The 19976-nt window shown below is 44.4% G+C and overlaps 1 protein-coding gene across 3 annotated transcripts in view; it reads right to left on the minus strand.

The window, feature by feature from the left end:
* prkcq (protein kinase C, theta) overlaps nt 1-12628 on the minus strand; it is a 24992-nt gene extending 12364 nt beyond the window's left edge. Inside the window, exons 1-3 of one of the 3 annotated variants that reach the window (XM_024372880.2) lie at nt 12497-12628; nt 2190-2671; nt 225-421 (exon numbers count right to left, since the gene is read on the minus strand). In XM_024372880.2, coding sequence (XP_024228648.2) covers nt 225-421; nt 2190-2307 — 315 coding nt within the window. In that variant the 5' untranslated portion in view covers nt 2308-2671; nt 12497-12628. Of the gene's footprint in view, nt 1-224; nt 422-2189; nt 2672-3954; nt 4239-12496 lie in introns of those variants that run through there. The other 2 variants (XM_042311444.1, XM_042311445.1) reach the window with 2 other exon arrangements.
* Between the last annotated feature and the right edge of the window lie 7348 nt (nt 12629-19976).

Consider the following 19976-nt stretch of genomic DNA (forward strand, 5'->3'; position numbering starts at 1 on the left):
GATAGATAGAGAATTAAATAGATAGATAGAGACAAAGTGAGAGCGATGGAGAGAGAAGGAGAGAGAGAGAGAGAGAGACAGAGAGAGAGAGAGAGAGAGAGAGAGAGAGAGAGAGAGAGGGAGAGAGAGATAATGAGACAGATATGTCCCCATATCAAATTGTGTGGACACAACACATTCCCATCACTTCAACCCTAAGGCAGTGGACCCCCCCGTTTTCTTACCCAGATCTCCAGCTTGCCGTTCTCCTTTTTGCAGCGTGAGGCCAGGGTGTCCAGCTGCACGATGGCTTCAGACTTTTGCTCTGCTTTATCCTTCACCACCACGTGCATGACACGCCCCCGGTGGACATGGGCGTCAAACGTGCTGCTCCAGGGGGGGTACATGGTGGGCTTCTTCTGCTTGTACACCTGGCCCTTCTCTGGAGGGGTCAGGGTGTGTATGTAAAGGGGGGAGAAAGACAGGTAGAAACAGTCAAGAATCTTAACATTAGTCCATCTGTCATTGGTCCTACATTCTTCCTGACATGTGACCTGACCAGGAGCAAAGAGTGGTCTGTCTCTACCACAGGAGGTTGGTGGCATCTTCATTTGGGAGGACAGGCTGGTGGTATTGGCTGGTTTCCATGTGTTTGATGCCATACCCTTAACTCCGTTCCGGGACGTCATTATGAGCCGTCCTCCCCTCAGCAGCCTCCTGTGATGTATAACTTTCACTTTCACTTCAAAGTATTTTCCTTCTGCCATTTAAATGTAACCTTTTTCTAACTAGTCATTTGACAGGCCTTCCTTTCCAGAGATGCATGTTCCTGCCATAGATAATTCTATCACTGTCTGTTCTGGACAGCGACAACGCTACCAGCTGTTGTCTATACTGAAAATCATTTCCCTCAGACGGGGAAAAACTGTCAAATTCTCCCCAGACAGACGGCTCATATTTTTCATCATGTTTCCAACCCGCCTTTGGCATGAGAGGTCGATACGTTTTGAGTCCCACGCAGCTCTGAGTAGGCTTCTGTCAGCCCAAGTCACGATCCGTTCCTTTGTTTTTCTCTCTGTAGTGGTTAGGGGACATTTGACTGAGGTGTTGCTTTCATTTTTCTGTTCGGTGCTTTAGCCACAGTGGAGTTAAGAAACGAGTCTGAGCCGGTCACAGCTTTGTAGTAAGGACTCCCTTAAACTACTCTGACTCCAGACCCGAAACACTCCTCCTCAATAAGGTGTTCCGTTCAATTTCCAATTGCTCTATTGGCACAACTGAATGCAATCAGTTTGCAGCTGCTTGTAGGCTAGCTAGAGCAACAGTGGAATATTAGTGGTAAACATCATACTGTACTGCTATTTACTTTGGGCTGGGCCTTTTGATGGAATGGCAAAAAGCAGTACAGAAATCAAATTGACTTGAAATGAAACTGAATAACACAGGTCTTCCTGTGAGCTAATACACCCACGCACATCTCTCTCTCACACACACACACACACACACACACACACACACACACACACACACACACACACACACACACACACACACACACACACACACACACACACACACACACACACACACACACACACACACACACATGCAGACATCCACATGCAGACAGACACACACACACACACACACACATGCAGACACACACACACGCAGACACACACACGCACGCACACGCACGCACACACACGCACACACACACACACACAGCGTTTCTCTACCACTCTATCTCGGTCCAGCTACCAGAACAGCTCTGTGGTTGAAGTGAGAAAGAAATGGGAAAAAAATACGTAGATCCCTCCTCTTTCCTCCCCACGTCTCTCTCTGTTTTTAGCCTGTAACTGTCATCTTTACCAACGGTTAAATATAGTCAGCAAGGAAACATAACTGTCCATCAGCACTCTGAAGAACTGCTATTTAGAGGTAATACTAACATGAATCATAAGCCCATTTACAGTAATGGAACCCCTGGAGAAGAAAGGTCTGTTCTATTAAATGTCTGTCTATAAATATATCTGCCCTCTTTAATGCATAGACACTGTAGATGGAGTAAACAGGGACATGCTTACTGGGCACAACTTCTTCCTTCACTTGCAGCCCATGCGACACAAAAGTCCTAAAGAAAATCATAGAGGTTCCCATGTTTCCCCATCACATCTCTCTGAGACAGACACACCCACGCTCCAACTGACCTGTGTCTATAGCCTCCTTCATGTAGACAGCACAGTACGGGTTGATCATCTCTTCATGGTAGGCCAGACCTGGGTCCATCTCGAAGCTGGAGAAGCCGATACGCAGGAACGGAGACATGGCTGCAGGTACCACTCACTCGCGGACCTCCAGACAAAAACCTCAACTCAATGGTCACACAACCTCCAGAAAACCTTCAGAGAACCTCCCTCGCCACGGAAACAGCGATCCTCACAGTGAAGAGTTGTGCTTCAGTTTGTCCTTCTCTTGGGGAGAGGAGTCTTTGCGTGGATGTCAGCCCCCTCTGTGACACAGTCCCCCTCGCGCTGACTGGCCTTTTCCTCCTGATGAGAGATGGGTTGGCGAGGGAGGGAGAGAGAGAGAGAGAGAGGGAGAGAGAGGAGAGTAGGGCTCTTTGGCTCGCAGCGGCAGTTCCGCCCTTGACGCCTCGCTCCTCTGGTACTGATAAGAGCTGTCCGTCACCCTGAGAAAGGAAGAGAGAGAGGGAGAGAGAAAGAGAGAGAAAGGGAGAGGGAAAGAGAGAGCGAGAGAGAGAGAGGGGGAGAAAGGATGAGAAAGTCACAAGTCAGCATTAGTTATACCAATTCTCTATAATGAATTCCACCAGACCAGTACATTGTACACCAAACAAATACAGACCAGTACCCCTTGTTTACATTACAAACAAACTAATCAGCCCTTTTCGTACCTAAAGCAAAACACCATATATTTAGCACTGAAGACCAAACAAACCAGCACTCTCTGGGTATCCAAAACAGCTTATACTTCCAGGGGCTAGTCAACCTCAGCTAGCCTATTTCCCCAAGCACCTTGGAGTCCAGTATAATCCCTGAGTATCAGTCAGTGCACAACTCGGGTGCTACCAGCTAGCTCTAAGCTGTGGTGCTCCCAACACCAGTGAGCTGTCTGTGGTTAGCTAGGTGGCAGTGCTGATGGAGGAGAAAGAGACTGAGCGTCAGAGTGATATTTGAGGCCAGGTTGTCAGAGAGGAGACTGGGAAGGCCCTATTAATAGATGTGTAATGCTCTGATCGGGAATACGTAGGGAAGAACCTCCAGCCCAACCCGGGCCTGGGTCACCCACAAACATACCTCCTTTAAACCCCCCATACCCACGCAGGTGCGCTCGCACATACACACACACACACACACACACACACACACACACACACACACACACACACACACACACACAAATGTTGTGTGTGATGTCACCATTACTGTTAACAGGTGTGATTTGTGGAAAAGGATCAACAACTAAGTATAATGGACATCACGCTGCCTGCTTCTTCTTGATTCGTCTCACACCGAGGCTCGAACCTAGGACCTCTGCCTTGCTAGCACACGTGACTGCCCTCCTGACTAACCAGTCAGAGCAAGTGACGACACTTTCGGCTGAGGAGTGCATAAGCATCAACACAACTATTGATATACACACAAAGTTCAGCTGTGCTACAAGATAGATACAAAGCTCTTCTGTTCTCGGTAACTATTAGGAACACATCTATAATACCATACAACAATATAAAGTGCTCATCCTCAATAATCAACAAGCATTGACACACACACACACACACACACACACACACACACACACACACACACACACACACACACACACACACACACACACACACACACACACACACACACACACACACACACACACACACACACACACACACACACACACACACACACACACACACACACACACACACACACACACACACACACACAGCCATACCTCCCAAACTGTGATTCTGCACCACCAAGCTCCTTGTAGCTGTCTTTAGTACCCACCACCTCTCTGTATGTTACACCAAGCTCTCGTTAACATGATGGGACTTCCTGTAGTCTGACTCGTTAACCACACTTCCTGTTTCTGAGCTGTTCTGTGAAGTCACACAGGTGGGTCTCTCTCTCTCTCTCTGACAAACAAGAGAGAGAAAAACACTGAAATGTACCTACCATGTACCAACATGACTTAAAGTAACACTAGAGAGCCTGTGTGAGAGATTGTTGGATTAGGAAATGTTCAGTCACGATCAAAACATGGAGAGTTCACCTGCTTTGGCTGTTCTGTAACAGTAAGATAACGTTAGATGAAGACCACCTCAGGGCATATTGTTGTTCGGTTACACTCTAATGAGCATTTCCCTATCTATCCACACAACTTCCTCACCCCATCTCTCTCATTAGCCATCATCTCTCTCATGTCTCTGTCTCTGTCTCTGTCTCTGTCTCTGTCTCTGTCTCTGTCTCTGTCTCTGTCTCTGTCTCTGTCTCTGTCTCTGTCTCTGTCTCTGTCTCTGTCTCTGTCTCTGTCTCTGTCTCTGTCTCTGTCTCTGTCTCTGTCTCTGTCTCTCTCTCTCTCTCTCTCTCTCTCTCTCTCAATTCAATTCAATTGGCATGGCAAGTTCATTATTACTTAGATTGTCAAAGTATACATATAGAAATATATATATATATATATATATAAATAAATAAATGGTGGGACCAACAGCAATAATAATAGTAGTAGTGGACATGGGATTACCATCAACAACAACTACAACAACAATATTAATGAGAACAACAATACATTAAAGCAGTGGTAGTGGACCAGTGTCAACATGACTGAGAAGACACATGACATGGTAGTAGACCAGTGTCAACATGACTGAGAAGACACATGACATGGTAGTAGACCAGTGTCAACATGACTGAGAAGACACATGACCTGGTAGTGGACCAGTGTCAACATGACTGAGAAGACACATGACATGGTAGTGGACCAGTGTCAACATGACTGAGAAGACACATGACCAGGTAGTGAACCAGTGTCAACATGACTGAGAAGACACATGACCTGGTAGTAGACCAGTGTCAACATGACTGAGAAGACACTTGACATGGTATGAAAGACAAAACAAAACAAGATGGAAAATATTATTGACATTACATTGCACTTTTCACTGGCTGTCCCTCAGGTTGTGGCAGGAGGACACATATTTTGGCTGCCAAAACTGCACATTTTAGCTTTTCAACCAATAATTGTTGGATTTTTTTCTTCATCTTTTATAGTTTCAAATTCTTTGTACTGAATTATAATTTTGGGAAATACATTTTCTCTTAGGTCTGAGTATTTGTCACAGTGTAATAGGAAATGCAGCTTTGTCTCTACCTCTCCCCTGGAGCAGAGTAAGCACAGCCTGTCCTCTCTGGGCAGCCAGGTTTATCTCTCACGATCGGTCTCTATAGCCAGACTATAGCCTAGTCAGTGTTTTCCTCCGTTTTCTAACAGTCACAGTGGTCAGATAGTCTGCCACCATGTACTGTCTGTTTAGAGCCAAATAGCATTGAAGTTTACTTTGATTTTTTTGTGGTGTCTTTCCAATAGGTGATATATTTTTATTTTTGTTTTGTGATGATTTGGTTGGGCCAGATATTCTGAGTGCTGTCCTGAAGCTCTATGGGGTTGGTTTGGGTTAGTGAACTGAGCCTCAGAACCAGCTGGCTGAGAGGACTTTTCTCTTGTTTCATCTCTTGACATTGTAGAGCTGTGTGATGGAATGTTTTGGGGTCAATTGTTTTTAGATGGTTGTAAAATTCGATGACTCTTTTTCTATTCGAATGAGGAGGGGGTATTGGCCAAATTCTGTTCTACTTGGGTTATTTGGAGTTTTTCTTTGCACTTGCAATACAGTCTTGCAAAACTCTGCATGCAGTATTTCGATTGGATGTTTGTGTCACGGATGACTAGGAGGGGAAGGTAGGAATCAGGCGCAGAGAGCAGAGGGTTCACGGAGAAATGCACTTTATTCCGGCACAAAATGGTCATGCCCAAAACACAGGGCGGAAAACACAGACCAACCCAAAACACAGGGTAACACGGTCCGGAGCACAATAACACCTCCAATACAAGATGTGAACAAAATATAATCCCGCACAAACAAGGGCGGGCTTCACAAGCTAGGTAAGCAAATCAAGAAAACACAAATAGGAACAGGTGCAACTCATAAGACTAAACTAACAGAAAAGGGAAAAGGGATCGGTGGTGGCTAGTAGGCCGGTGACGATGACCGCCGAGCACCGCCCGAACAGGCAGGGGAGCCAACTTCGGCGGGAGTCATTACAGTTTGTCCCATTTGGTAAATTCATTGTTAGAGATTGGACGCCATACTTCGTTGCCATATAGAGCAATTGGTTCTATAACTGATTGGAACATTTTGAGCCAGATTCTAATTGGAATTTTGATTTTAATGCTCCTTTTAATGGCATAGAATGCTCTTGATTTCGGTGTTGTGTAGGGTGATACCAGGTGCTGCCGATTCTTCTAATGTTTTAGCCAATTCATTAATGTAGATGTTAAATAGTATTGGACTTATTGGGCAGCCCTGTTTCACTCCCCGTCCCTGAGAGAAGAAGTCTGTTTGCTTGTTGTTAACTCATTAATGTAGATGTTAAATAGTGTTGGCCTTATTGGGCAGCCCTGTTTCACTCCCCGTCCCTGAGAGAAGAAGTCTGTTTGCTTGTTGTTAACTCATTAATGTAGATGTTAAATAGTGTTGGACTTATTGGACAGCCCTGTTTCACTCCCCGTCCCTGAGAGAAGAAGTCTGTTTGCTTGTTGCCAATTTTAACCGCACATTTGTTTATAGTGTACATTGATTTAATAACATTGTATGTTTTCCCTCCAATACCACTTTCTATTAGTTTATTAAAAAAAGACCTTTGTGCCAAATTTAATAAAATGCTTTCTTGAAATCTACAAAACACGAGTAGATTTTGCCTTTGTTTTGGTTTACCTGGAGGGTGTAAATGTGGTCTGTTGTACGATAATTTTTTTTGAAATACAATCTGGCTTCTGCTCAGGATGTTGTGTTCGCCAAGGAAATGATGTAGTCTGCTATTTATAATACCACAAAGAATTTTCCCCAAGTTGCTGTTAATGCAAATTCCTCTTTAATTATTTGGGTCAAATTTGTCTCCATTTTTATAGATTGGTGTGATCAATCCCTGGTTCCAAATATCGGGGGAAATACCTGCAGTGAGGATAATGTTGAAAAGTTTGAGTATAGCCAATTTGAATTTGTGGTTTGTATATTTGATCATTTAATTTAAAATACCATCAGCACCACAGGCCTTTTTGGGTTGGAGAGTGCATAGTTTTTCCAATAATTATTCTTCTGTAATTGGGGTATCCACAGGATTCTGATAGTCTTTGACTGCTGATTCAAGGATTTGTAATTTTTCTTGTATATCTTTTTGTTCTGGGCTCTTTGTTATATTGCTGTAGAGTTTTGCAAAGTGATTTCTCCACATATCCCTGTTTTGAATAGTCAATTCCTCCTGCTGAGGTTTGTTTCATTTATTCCAATTCTCCCAGAAGTGGTTTGATTCTATGGATTCCTCAATTCCATCAAGCTGATGTCTAATGTGCTGTTCCTTTTTTGTTCAGCCTACAGACCCAGTGTTCCACAGAGCTTCACGAGCTGTACTCCATTTTTGTTTTTCAATTTGTCATAGTTGTTTCTGTGGGGGTCTGTGGGGAGGGAAAGGTTGTTGCTTCCTGGTAGGTGTTTATCCCCATGACTGTTAATAGCGTCTTGTTCTTCTGCTGTTCTAGCATTCAGGTCTCCACAGACCAGTGCGTTGCCTCTGGCCTGAAAGTGACTAATTTCCCCCTCTAGAATGGAGATACTCTCTTCATTGAAGTAGGGATGACTCTGAGGGGGGAATGTATGAGGCACAGAGGAAGACGTTTTTATCTGTCAAGATGGCCTCCCTGTTGATTTTTAACCAAATAAAGAATTCTCCTGTTTTGATCAATTCGATTGAATTAATTAGTTCAGATTTATACCATATTAGCATTCCCCCTGAGTCTCTGCCCTGTCTGATTCCTTTTAATTTAGTGGATGGTATGATTATCTCCCTATATCCTAGTGGACAGCCAGTGGAATCATCACCTCTGAACCATGTTTCCTGTAGTTCTACAATATCAATATCATCAATTTCTTTCAGGAAGTCTGGGTCTCTGCTCTTTAGCCCAAAAGCAGAGGACTTCAATCCTTGTAAATTCCAACATGCAATGTAAAAAGATTTCATAACTTTTTTTCTTTACCTTCAAAAAATGAGACAAACACTCACAATCCAACAAGAACTATTAAAATAGGATTTTTCAATTAACATAAACTATTATTATGCAAATGTGATTTGTTTATCATTTAAGATAGCATTTGTGTCATGCCACTTGGGTGGATGAAGTGTGCTCATCTTACCATGACCTTCGGCCTATCACATGTGAGCATAGCAGACTCAGAATTTGTTTAATGTCACTCATTTAGTTGGTGGGGCCTGGCCAGTTGCTCCTCTCACAGCCTGTGCGTAGCTCTGCCTGCTGGGCTGTGGCTCCTCCAAGTGTGGGTCTGCGGTGGGGGGCAGGGGGTTGGGAGGCCTCGTCTGGGTGGGTCTAAAGCTGGGCTGGGGTGGTCTGTGCTGCGCTGGCTCTGGTAGGCATTGAGGTTGGTGGTGCTGTGGTCGTGGCTGGGGGGTTCAGGGTGCTGGTCCAGGGTGTTGTCTCGGTGATCTCGGCGGGGTGGAGATTGCTTTGCTGTTCCTGGGTGGAGAGGTTGGGCTGCGGTTTAAAGCGACGTCCTTGAGAGTCTTGGCAAGGATGGGGACTGTCTCCTTGTACAGGTGAACATGGTCATAGAGACAGTCCAGATCGAGGGTGGGATGGTGAGCCAGGTGTACATTTGGTCGCAGGGCACAGTCCCGGGAGAGGCTGGCGTTTATTCTTTGGATTGTGGCAGGGTGGAAGTCCTTCCTCTGTAGAAGGGTTGACACCACGATTCTTGAGTTGGGGAAGATTGCGGAGGCCTTCTCAATCACTCCCCGTAGTGAAGTCGCCACCCTCTCCTGCTGAGCACGCAGGTCGTTGCTTCCGGTGTGTATGATTATGTGGCTTGGCGACCCGAGATGGGCCTTATCAAGCAGCTCCATGGCACTCTGCGTTGTTGGGCACCACACCTTTCTCCTTTTGTGTCGAGGGAAACGTTTCTTCTCCTGAACAAACTTCCCATTTGAGTCCATCAACAGGACGATGTCAGCCAGTGTTTCTTCTGGACTGGAGGGGGCAGAGGGGGGTCTCGTGGGTGTTGGAGCTGGGGTGAGTCTGATCTGTGCCGGTGCCACTGTCAGTGGTCTGGGGAAGAGGTGTGCAGCAGGCAGGGCTGGGGAAGCCTGGCTGGTTGAGCTGGGCTCCTCTGCTGTATGAGGGCAGGTCATAGAGTAGTGATCTGGCTGCTACTGAAGCCTGTCCTCTGTTCTCTTTCTCTCCTGCAGCTCCTCTCGTAGTGTGGTCAGATCGTTATTACTACTCTGCCTGTCTTTTTGGAGCTCTTTCACCTCCTTTGTCAGATCAGCCATCTCTCTCTTGATGAACCTCTTTCAGTTGTGTTGCAAGGCTGCTGTCCTGCTCTGTCCGCACCTTGGTTAGGAGCTCCTCTAAGGTGTGGTGGTTGTCTGGTTGCTGTTTGCTCACGCTCTCCCTGAGCAGGACCACCTCCCCCTCCAGTTTGGTGAACTCATCCCTCATGGCAGCCATGGGGGTGAGGAGGGCCTGAGCCTGCTCTGCACTGAGGGGGTAGCTCTCCTTCTGGGGCGTGTCCTCCACCATGGTGGGAGAGAGGTGCTGGATGTGCCGTTTTGGGTGGGGCTAGTAGGGGTGAGGGTGGTACCGTTAGCTAGCTAGTCAAAACTTCTTAACTTGGTGCAATGTTACTTTTTTATAGCCTGAATGAGTAGAGTTGTTGTTCATCACTTGTCTGGAATTCTTTTTCGATTAGAGTGTTTATCTCATTCTAAAAACATTCTCTCTCTCTCTCTCTCTCTCTCTCTCTCTCTCTCTCTCTCTATTCAATTCAATTCAATTCAAGGGGCTTTATTGCCAAAGCAACTGAAATGGATAAATGAAAGTGAAATAAAAACTTAAAAGTGAACAGTAAATTTTACACTCACAAGCTCCAAAATAATCTCTCTCTCTCTCTCTCTCTCTCTCTCTCTCTCTTTTGTTATAAGTGGCCCTAATTCCCATGTATTTATGCTGGAACAACAACAGTGGTCCTTGTTACACCCAGAGGTTCTTACATCAGATTAGCAACCCCAGTAATTTCTGTTGTAAACACAATCACTTCATGTTCTGTATCGTTATGTGTTGGTTATGATGCTCTGTGGACACCTTAAGGGTCATAGATGTTTGACACAAGATGAACTCTTTCAATACTGTTTCCCTCAACTACTCAACTTACTGTAGTGAGTGTGTGTGTGTAGGCATGTCTCCCCACAAGCCCTCATGAAAGGCTAGCGATCTCTTTCATCCTGACCTCCAAACACACACACACACACACACACACAGACACACACAGACACACACACACACACACACACACACACACACACACAGAGTCGGGAGATCAAACACAATGACCATCGCCATATTAACAACTTTTTCCTCAGTTTAACCTTTAGTGGACCTTTCATGAGGGTCAAAGAGCCTCCCATCAAACCTTCTTCTGTAGGCTCCACCATCAGAGAGGAGTGTGTGTGTGTGTGTGTGTGTGTGTGTGTGTGTGTGTGTGTGTGTGTGTGTGTGTGTGTGTGTGTGTGTGTGTGTGTGTGTGTGTGTGTGTGTGTGTGTGTGTGTGTGTGTGTGTGTGTGTGTGTGTGTGTGTCTGTGTGTGTGTGTCTGTGTGTGTGTGAGTGTGTGTCTGTGTGTGTGTGAGTGTGTGTGTGTGTGTGTGTGTCTGTGTGTGTGTGTCTGTGTGTGTGTGAGTGTGTGTCTGTGTGTGTGTGTGTGTGTGTGTGTGTGTGTGTGTGTGTGTGTGTGTGTGTGTGTGTGTGTGTGTGTGTGTGTGTGTGTGTGTGTGTGTGTGTGTGTGTGTGTGTGAGTGTGTGTGTGTGTGTGTGCAACCAGGTCACCCATGATGTAAGACAGTATTCAACGTCCATACATGTCTGAGGCCATTGGGAGATGATGTTGAAACTGGCCATTAGGGGCAGAGGTTAGCGCTGTTACCTTCAAGTAGGTTTCTGTTTGGCTAGGGTGTTATGGACAGGGATGGTGGATAGGTTGAAAATTGTTCTTGAAATGTTGGTTTTAATCCTATCCCAAACCTTAAGCCTTACCTCAACCAATCAGAGTTAATGCATTAACCTAATCCTAACCTTAAAAATTCAGAGTTAATACTTAAACTTAACCTTAAACACGTACACATTTTTTGGAACAACTTTGAAATTTGATGTTTGAGAAACATGGATAAACGTCTAATTCTGACGTGAGAGTGTGAGAGCTTGTTGGTGTGTGTCTTTGTGTGTGTGTGTGTGTGTGTATTCTTTGAAGAACTTCCCTTTGTTGTAATTGACAAGGACACGTGTGTGACATCTGTAGAGGTCCTCAAACATGTGACGGTTAGACAAGGCACTCAACTAGTGGCTGGTGGGTAGAGTGTTATGAGACCAAATGGGAAATAAGAGCAAAGTGATTGACCTCTGTTTCCACAAAAGGAATTACAACAAGGTGCTATCTAGAACCTAAAAGGGTTGTGCGGCTGTCCCCATAGAAAAACCATTTGAAGAATTTGAAGAAAAATGTTATACAATGGGGGCAGCCAGCCAAATAACCTTTTGGAACCCTTGTTTTCTAAGAATGTGGCTTTGACCCTTGAGGTGTGCCTCATAATAACATGGAGTGATCACATCAATGGAGTACAAGTAAAAACAAGGAAAGCTTTGTCCATAAGTACAACTACTTAACTAATTCCTGGCTTACATTTAGAAACATAGTAAGTTTTACAGCACTGAATACATGAAACATGTCAATTATGTCAGCAAATAAGTGCCTATGGCAGGCTACTAATCCTATTACTCAACTCTACTCCACACACATGCATATTAGGCTACGATGCAGCATATCATTCATATTTCATTCCTCTTTCTCTACCATTGACTACAGGCCTACCTCCTTTTGAAGTCTATAGTGTATTTTCAAAGGAGAAGATTGATTCTCTGACAAGTTGGTGCCTGGGTGGGAAGGTTATAAGTGCATGCCAATCAGGATTTAAAAGTGAAATTGTCTTTTAATTCAAGCAGTAGCCTATATTTCAGACTAGTGGAATGATCAAAATACCCAAATAAATCCAAATAAATAGGCATAGCTAGTAATACACAATGTTCTTCTATTACAGGCTGGAAATGTGTCAATATGCAAATGAGGAATAGGTATAATGGAATAAATGTATGCCTACCTTTAAAAGTCAAACTACAAAACACAACTTCTTTGGTGTTGCGGTTCATTTGAAGCTAATGTCCATCTTGCTGCTTCAGAGTTTTGTAATAACTGTGTCGAAGTAGCCTTGTGGAGGCACCAATGATCAGAATAGGTGCACCTCTATTTTACCACCAGCAGCACCACCGCAGAAATCAAGGTAACGCCCCTTTACTATAAATCGGATTAATTAATGAAGAATTCTATGATGCCCCCCTGTGGAGTGAAGTGGTATTACAGGTGTGCAATGCACAGGTATGCTGGAATGGATATCCGCAATGCGGATCTATCGTTGTGCATCTATGGTTGAATATCCCAAAAAGTCAGAGTCTTTTCAGATCCTGAACTCCCCCCACTCAGGTTCGTCCTATTTTACTACCAGTGTTTGTAGGAACATACCCCGTCGATCAGTTTATAATTGGGTAGGAAAATTCCCGAAAACCAGGGGTAGGCTATCACGCCAGAAAAGGGTCAACAGTAAAGGGTCATTGGAAGATGGACGATAATCCAGCTGTCCCGCAGCTGTTGAGCTGCTCAAATTCCCATCCCAACTGCAATTGTATTAATTCAACTCATATCGTGCATGTCAGCTGCTTCCACTAGATGGCGATACTTGACTATAGAGTAAATGGTGTGTCTGGCAAATGCACAATACACAATCCTGTACCTCCACAATGCCTAATATCTGGATGCAGATACTTAAGATATGTGGGTGTGGAGTGGGAGTTATGGGGGAAGGGGGGTAAATATGAGGTTTTAGATATATTTCAATGTTGTCTTTTACTTTACAAAAACACTTGAAAGAAGGCTATTCTATCACTGGTAAAAATGATTGTTAGTTGTCTTCAGCCCAGCCTGTTAGTCTTGAATGCCAGGGCTTGTGTAACGTACATCGAATGCTTTGCTGGTCATGCAAACCAGTTCTCCCACTCTCTCCAGCCTGCGTGTTCAGCCCAGTCAGTCTCTGAGTCCGGAGATAGGAGATAAGGGAGATAGCCAGGCTGGTCTGTGCGACTCCCCTACTAAAGCCAATGCCATGCGTAAACACAGTACTGCGCTGGCAGTTTCATATCCATTTCTTCTGTTGTTCGTTAGTCATGCTATTGTTATGAAAACCCTTCACAATGTCATATCCCTTTTCTTTTTAATTTCCTATGATGTACTCTTATGGTGTAGGACATGGGAAATGTCTCTCTATATCAATTCAATTCAATTCATGGGGCTTTATTGGCATTGGAAACGTGTTAACATTGCCAAAGCAAGTATATATCTTACTCTCTCTCCATTTTTTTGTGGTATAAAAAAAAAAAAATATGATTTTTGAATGATTTTTGAATAATTCTGCTCTACACTGGTAGTCAATGCCCCTTACTGTTAGACATGATATAGTACACTCTTAGAAAAAAAGGTGCTATCTAGAACCTAAAAGGGTTTATCAGGTGTCCCAATAGGTGAACCCTTTGAAGAACCCTTTTGGGTTCCAGATATAAGCCTTTTGGGTTTCTTGTACAACACTTTCTACAGATAGTTCTACATGGAACGCAAAATGGTTCTCCCGAGAACCAAAAAGGGTTCTACCTGGAACCAAAAATAGTTTCCCCATGGGGACTGCTGAATAACCCTTTTGGAAACCCTTTTTCTAAGAATGTAGACCTGTGTCATTTTACAACGTCATCATTTATTTGTAATTTCTCTTCTTTTCTTTATTTACTATGACTAAAAAAACACCTATTCATTATTAAATTCATTCAATAAAATCCAAAAGATTCATCAATTCAGTCGATTCTGTTCCACTGAAAGAGGAAAGCATATTCATGTTTCAATTTTTAATCTCTGTCTACCCCTCTCATCTCTCTCTGTCTTTCTCTGCTTTTCTGCAGTAGCTTATAGCTGGGGGAAACTATTTTACATTGCCAGAAATGATCCTGTTTCATAGTGACCCAGGTGTGTTAAACCCCTAGAACTCCCTACACCATCAATGTCATAGTTTCCAGCTAAATGATACAGTCAGAGTTACGTTACATATGGATTTTGATGGAGTCATTTTGCTGACAAGATAGCATAATACTCCTCTATCCTTTTCCTGTTTAACGATACATTGTATTAATAAATGGTATCCTCAGAATCTCTCAACCAAAGCCTCACACCAAACTGCACTTATTAACATGAACCTATAATGGGGCAACTCTTTCATCTGTGCAAATCTCTTTTTGAGTATGTGAATAAATGGGCAAATAAATGATGCCTAGTGTGTGAGTTAGTGCACAGCAGTACGATAGAGCTATATTATCGACATGGGGAGAGTAAGGATGGGAAGATGGAGGACAGAGAGAGAGAGAGAGAGAGAGAGAGAGAGAGAGAGAGAGGAGGAGGAGGGGGAGGGGAGAGCAAGACAGAGACAGAGAGAGAGAAAGAGAGAGGGGGGGGCAAGAGCGAGAACGAGAGATAGAGAGGGGAGAGAGCGAGACAGAGAGAGAGAGAGAGAGAGAGAGAGAGGGGAGGGGAACGTGTGTGATTTCAAAGTGTTGTTCCTTTGTATGGCTCACAGATACGGTACTGAGGGAGCCAGCCTGTACCTCTTTTACACATGTTGCCATGGAAACCAGCCCAGCAGCCAACCAGCAGCTGTAAGAATCCCAAGAAATTCCTCCACACATTCTCCCCCATACTACCCCACCCCCATGCACACATAATACACACACACAAACACACACACGCAAGCATGCACACACACATACATACCCACACACACACACATTCCTCACCACATACACACATGTAATACACACATTAACATCTCCCCCCATCCACAATTAGGGTTTCACTAATCCGATAACTTTCCCCAAACCTGGTAAATATCCCCAAATTCCCTGGTTTTTCAGAAAACATGGTTGGAAACATTCCGGAATCTGGAGGAAATAAGCCAGAAATCCGGAATCCTCCAAGTAGGTTTCTGGAAGACCTGGGAATTATGGGAAACTTTTTTGTAACCCTATCCACAACTCATGAAATTACCTAATTTAATAGTAAGCCCTCTATAGCAGAACCCCTGTAAAGGCTCTAGTAACCAGGGGCACACTTCTAGTAACCAGGGGTACCAGGGGTACTCCTCTAGTAACCAGGGGTACTCCTCTAGTAACCAGGGGTGTTCCTCTAGTAACCAGGGGTACTCTTCTAGTAACCTGGAGTACACCTCTAGTAACCAGGTGTACCAGGGGTACTCCTCTAGTAACCAGGGGTACTCCTCTAGTAACCAGGGGTACTCCTCTAGTAACCAGGGGTGTTCCTCTAGTAACCAGGGGTACTCTTCTAGTAACCTGGGGCTACCAGGGGTACTCCTCTAGTAACCAGGTGTACTCCTCTAGTAACCAGGGGCTACCAGGGACACTCCTCTAGTAACCTGGGGTACTCCTCTAGTAACCTGGGGTTACCAGGGGCACTCCTCTAGTAACCAGGGGTACTCTTCTAGTAACCTGGGACGCTCCTCTAGTAACCAGGGGTACTCCTCTAGTAACCTGGGGCACTCCTCTAGTAACCAGGGGCACTCCTCTAGTAACCAGTGGTACTCCTCTAGTAACCAGGGGTACTCCTCTTGTAACCAGAGGTACTCCTCTTGTAACCAGGGGCACTCCTCTTGTAACCAGGGGTACTCCTCTAGTAACCAGGGATACTCCTCTTGTAACCTGGGGCACTCCTCTAGTAACCAGGGGCACTCTTCTAGTAACCAGGGGTACTCCTCTAGTAACCAGGGGCACTCCTCTTGTAACCAGGGGCACTCCTCTAGTAACCAGGGGTACTCCTCTAGTAAGCAGGGGCACTGCTCTAGTAACCAGGAGCACTCCTCTTGTAACCAGAGGTACTCCTCTAGTAACCAGGGGCACTCCTCTTGTAACCAGGGGCACCCCTCTAGTAACCAGGGGTACTCCTCTTGTAACCTGGGGCGCTCCTCTAGTAACCAGGGGCACTCCTCTTGTAACCAGGGGTACTCGGTCACACCTCTATCTGAGTTTGTATTTCAAGGGTATGTGGTTGACCTGCTGCTGCCTGCTGTGCTCATACACACACACACACACACACACACACACACACACACACACACACACACACACACACACACACACACACACACACACACACACACACACACACACACACACACACGCGCACGCACGCACGCACGCAGGCAGGCACAAACACACACACGCAGGCACACACACTTAAGGTGCATAGGGAGCAGCAGATGCTTGCACTGTGACCATAGTTCTGTGCAAGGCCGTAGACAAGGTCATTTACTGCATTTCTATACAATTTTAGAACACTGACATGCTATTTGGAGAAGAACAAAAAAAGCATAAATGACCCCAGCCATTATGACCTTGGCTGCTGTTGCTTCATTTTTCTTCAGCCCATCTACAGACACATAAGCTATACAATTAGCCACTACACATTTCCTCAACACAGGGACTGAAATATATAATTCAACACGTACAGCTCAATCTGTTAGCAGAAATGAGCAGTTTTACAGCTAATTTACAGCAATTCTACCTATTTTGCCATGCGGTGGAAAGACATTTTTGCAGTTTTAAAAGCTAGTTTCCTGCAATTCTACACATTTTGCCATGACTTACGCCATGTTAATATGATATCTGAGTGAGAGTGACTAACAAAATCAGTGGGGGACCCCTGGAGGTCAAGGCCCCTTGGCACATGCGCTGTGTGCCCGGTAGGTAATTAGGCCATAATTACTACGTTTCGTTAGCTGGTTAGACTAACTACACTAATGAATCCAATTGTAACAGTTTTAACTGACGATGCTAAATGAGAGACTGTCAGTGAGTGGCGCATTATGAGGAAAACTGCTGATGCACAACCACATTTTGAAATTGCACCTAGTGTATTCAACTATTCTAACTCTCAATAGTAAGATGAGACCCGACTGAGTTCCCCCCCCCCAAAAAAAATGCAAAAATTAAACCTGAAAGCTGCGACCCACAGGCCTACAATGAGATGCACAGTGAGAACAGAGAGAGGTAGACAAGCAAGGAAGCAACTACAGAGAAAACAAACCGCAAACTTTGAGTTGGGGGAAACCACTACCATCTAACCATGTTGCCTATGAGCAAAGACAGACCAATTAAGTACTTTCATTACTGTCATTTTCCACGTGGAATGAAAAGTTACACATGCACTTACAGTACCAGTCAAAAGTTTGGACACACCGACTCATTCAAGCGTTTTTCTTTATTTGTACTATTTTCAACATTGTAGAATAATAGTGAAGACATCAAAACTCTGAAATAACACATATGGAATCATGTCGTAGCCAAAATATGTTTTATGTTTCAGATTCTTCAAAGTAGCCACCCTTTGCCTTGATGACAGCTTTGCACACTCTTGGCATTCTTTCAACCACCTTCATGAGGTATGCTTTTCCAACAGTCTTGAAGGAGTTCCCACATATGCTGAGCACTGCTTTTCCTTCACTCTGTGGTCCAACTCATCCCAAACCATCTCAATTGGGTTGAGGTCAGTTGATTGTGGAGGCCATGTCACCTGATGCAGCACTCCATCACTCTCCTTGGTCAAAAAGTCCTTATACAGCCTGGAGGTGCGTTTTGGGTCATTGTACTGTTGAAAAACAAATGATTGTCCCACTAAGCGCGAACCAGATGGGATGGCATATCGCTGCAGAATGCTGTGGTTGCCATACTGGTTAAGTGTGCCTTGAATTCTAAATAGCTCACAGACGGTGTTACCAGCAAAGCACACCCACACCATCACACCTCCTCCTCCATGCTTCACGGTGGGAACCGCACATGTGGACATTATCTGTTCACCTACTCTGCATCTCTCAAAGACACAGCGGTTGAAACCAAAAATCTCAAATTTGGACTCATCAGACCAAAGGACAGATTTTCACCGTCTAATGTCCATTGCACGTGTTTCTTGGCCCAAGCAAGTCTCTTCTTATTATTGGTGTCCTTTAGTAGTGGTTTCTTTGCAGCATGTCTCCTCTGAACAGTTGATGTTGAGATGTGTCTGTTACTTGAACTCTGTGAAGCATTTACTTGGGCTGCAATCTGAGGTGCAGTTAACTCTATTGAACTTAGGGTCTTCCTTTCCTGTGGCAGTCTTCATGAGAGCCAGTTTCATCATAGCGCTTGATGGTTTTTGCGACTGCACTTGAAGAAACTTTCAATGTTCTTGGAACTTTCCGGCATTGACTGACCGTCATGTCTTAAAGTAATGATGGACTGTCATTTCTCTTTGCTTATTTGAGCTGTTCTTGCCATAATATGGACTTGGTATTTTACCAAATAGGGCTATCTTCTGTATACCAACCCTACCTTGTCACAACACAACTGATTGTCTCAAACGCATTAAGAAGGAAAGAAAGTCCACAAATGAACCTTTAACAAGGCGCACCTGTTTGTTGAAATGAAGCTGGTTGAGAGAATACCAAGAGTGTGCAAAGCTGTCATCAAGGCAAAGGGTGGCTACTTTGAAGAATCTCAAATATAAAATATATTTTGATTTGTTGAACACTTTTTTGGTTGCTACATGATTCCATGTGTGTTTTTTTCATAGATTTGATGTCTTCACTATTATTCTACAATGAACAAAATAGTAAAAATAAAGAAGAACCCTGGAATGAGTAGGTGTGTCCAAACTTTTGACTGGTACTGTATGTCCTGTACGTACGCACCGACACACACAGAAATGGAGCATGATAATTGGAATATGTCTTGCGTTAAACATCTGGGCTGATTACTCCAATAGGGTACAATACTGAGCAGCATGAGAGGGAAATGGGTTCAAAATGGAACGTGGGAGAGGGGGATGAGATAGAGTAGAGGAAGAGAGGAGAAAAGAAGAGTAGACGCTCTGTGATGTCCTGTCAGCTCTCAGTCTTGCAGGCTTTGAATTTCACTGACACAGCGTGAAGCCTTAGTGATCACTATGAACACTATGACCTTAGTCACTATGACCTACTGACAGATAGTCCTCTTAGGGAGGTTTAAACAGACCACACAACAACATCCCTTTATCAGAACAACAGGGAATAAATCCCACTCGTCTGTCTGAAATGGCACCCTATTCCCTATATAGTTCACTACTTATTAATGCACTACCCATGGATCTGGTAAAAAAGTAGTGTCCTATGTAGGGAATGGGGTGCCATTTCAGAGGCACCCATTGCCTTGAATTGGATCTCTGTGACGGGTATTTAAAGAGAATCCACGATAGTTGAAGTTGACCTCCTAGTGGAGCTGTAATTTAGTTGTGTTCATTACTTGTAGCTTTAGCTAGCTGTCCTGTATGTCATGCAGATATAAGATCTGCTTACTCTTCCTGGTTCTGCCTGTATGAAGAGTTTGCCCTCCACTGTCCTTCTCCACTGGGTTCCATTGTATTGAGTTTGAAGCCTCCTTGACCTCTCTCTGTGTATGATTTGGTTC

This window comes from Oncorhynchus tshawytscha, linkage group LG33 (genome assembly GCF_018296145.1).
Source record: "Oncorhynchus tshawytscha isolate Ot180627B linkage group LG33, Otsh_v2.0, whole genome shotgun sequence".
In the NCBI taxonomy this organism is placed as follows: Eukaryota; Metazoa; Chordata; class Actinopteri; order Salmoniformes; family Salmonidae; genus Oncorhynchus; species Oncorhynchus tshawytscha.